This window comes from Phalaenopsis equestris, unplaced genomic scaffold (genome assembly GCF_001263595.1).
Source record: "Phalaenopsis equestris unplaced genomic scaffold, ASM126359v1 Scaffold000058, whole genome shotgun sequence".
NCBI classification, from domain to species: domain Eukaryota; kingdom Viridiplantae; phylum Streptophyta; class Magnoliopsida; order Asparagales; family Orchidaceae; genus Phalaenopsis; species Phalaenopsis equestris.
In genome coordinates, this window is record NW_018164500.1 from 347,413 (window position 1) to 349,696 (window position 2,284).

At 39.4% G+C, this 2,284-nt stretch overlaps 1 protein-coding gene across 1 annotated transcript; it reads left to right on the forward strand.

The window, feature by feature from the left end:
- Positions 1–22: 22 nt before the first annotated feature.
- On the forward strand, positions 23–1,186 carry LOC110019470 (zinc-finger homeodomain protein 9-like; the record flags this gene model as incomplete). The annotated part of the gene is given in 1 exon segment (XM_020717137.1): positions 23–1,186. A coding segment is annotated over 1 exon segment (761 nt), but the record flags the coding sequence as incomplete, so codon positions are not given.
- Between the last annotated feature and the right edge of the window lie 1,098 nt (positions 1,187–2,284).

A 2,284-nucleotide genomic window follows, 5' to 3' on the forward strand; every position in this document is an offset into this window, starting at 1 on the left:
CCCCCGCATGTGGCCCACGAAGCGGATGAGGTTCTCTATCGAGAGTGCCTGAAGAACCACGCCGCCAGCCTCGGCGGCCACGCGCTGGACGGCTGCGGAGAATTCATGCCGTCGCTAACTGCTAACCCTGCCGACCCAACCTCCCTCAGATGCGCGGCATGCGGATGTCATAGAAATTTTCACCGCCGGATCGCCATCCGCCACCGCGCGGCGGGCGCCGCGGCTTCCGGAGACGATAGCCTTGAAGGAGAGGGCGAGCGCGACGGGCAGGAAGATGATGGCGATGACGCCGATGTGAACGATTCTCGGCCAAGAAGCCCTAGCCCTACCCCACCTACATACTTCTCTTCGGCTCCGCACATGCTACTTGCTCTAAGCAACGGCGTACGGGATGGGGATTCGCCTGCAGTTGCCAGAAAATCCTTCGCCATCCCGACCCCCGTGGTTTCGTTGACGCCTCTAAGGAAGCGATTTCGGACCAAATTTAGCCCGGAGCAGAAGGACAGAATGCTGGAGCTCTCTGAGAGACTTGGATGGCGGCTACAGAAAAGAGATGAAGAGTTAGTCGAAAAGTACTGCAGTGAAATTGGAGTCGGAAAGGGGGTTTTCAAGGTATGGATGCACAATAACAAGCACCATTTGTTTGGGCATTCGAGCTCTCGTAGGGGAGAAACGATGGGTGGTGTTTCTCCTCCCGCCGCTGCGGCCGCCGCTTTAACTGGCGGTGGTGCGGGAGTGCTAAAGTTCGATGAAAATGGCAATGCGATGAATGGTGCTTGTTGAAGAAAACCTCAGTTTTATGACTTTGTTTTGCATGTTAATGCTGCTCATATTATTGAATTAGCTTCCTAGTGATTCAGATAGGATTAGGAAGAAAGGTTCTGAGAGAGAATGCCCACTGAGGTAGGGATTGACTCACAAGGGATCAAGGATTTAAATGATTTCATTATGATAATTTTCTTTTATGATTGTTTTAATGTGAAGAGGCAAATGATTAATTGCCTCTGATTTTGGGCGTCATATTAGTCCTCCATTCATTTCTAAGTGTTTTCGTTAGTTTTCTACGTAGACTTTTCTTGCTCTGCAGGGAGAGAACACCTCTATAAAGTTCAACAACTTGTGAATGTTTAGGCTATGTTTTTATCCTCGTCTTACTGCAGTGAGCACTGGGAAGCCAAAGGGAAGAAATAAGAAAAAAAATATATTCATAAATTTTTTTATTAAAAGTTGAACTAAAATTAGAATTAATTTAATATATAAATAAAAGTATATTAGAATTTTCTTATTTTGGTATGGGTATTATTAGAAATCTATGTGCGATAATACGTTTTTTTCTAATTTCGTTTTCTCTTTTGTTCTCATGTCTTTTTCATTTTTTTATTTTGGTAATTCTGACTAAATCAGAATATTAATCTCTATTTGTTTATCATCTCATAATTTGGAAAAAAAAGTTTGGAGAAATTAAATCTAAAAACCATTAAATTCGGTTTGAAATATATGTAATATATAACTGATTAATCAAAATTATCCATCTGATTAATTTTTCTATCAGCAAAACCTCACCTTAATTTTCTGTCAGATTTTTTTTCTTCCTTTTTTTGAGCTAAACGTGCAAGTAACCTTAAGATTTAACATTTCAAATTTGAAATGCATTGCTGGGAAAAGGGAATGCATTAATCTCAATTCTGACAACGGTCGCCTCCTCTTTACCTATTTATGACTTATTTTAATGCTTTTTATTATGTTTTGAACTTGGTTGGAGAAAAGCTGATGCGAATTAATTAGCCTATTGAAATTTGTTCTCACCATTGTTGTGACATGTGAGTTTCATGCAGGCATGTCCCTTGTTATTTTTAAATTTATAGTATGTTTGTTGGGGTTGATCCAATGACTTTACTTCCAAATCTATCAATATATTATTTTTTTCCTGCTTCCTTCTTGATTGTCCTGCAAAGGACCATCAGATTTTGATAGAATAATGTCCAAAGAAGTTTTAGGAAACGGACAGAATGGTTTTAATTAACTAATGATGAAATGAGACATTTACTGCTTTTAAGTAAAAGTTAGCTTTTTTGATCTAGTAACTAAGCCGGTATGCTCACTGCTGCATTTTTTACACATAATTCTAAATGATTAAGGGCCATTTACATACACACTTCCCAATTCTCATGTATTTACATATCTAACACCTAAATTTTATTTTTTTGACATTTACCACTCAAAAGCTTTCATTTCTCATAAAAAATACCACTATGTGAATTATTAGCAAGTGACAACACCTTTT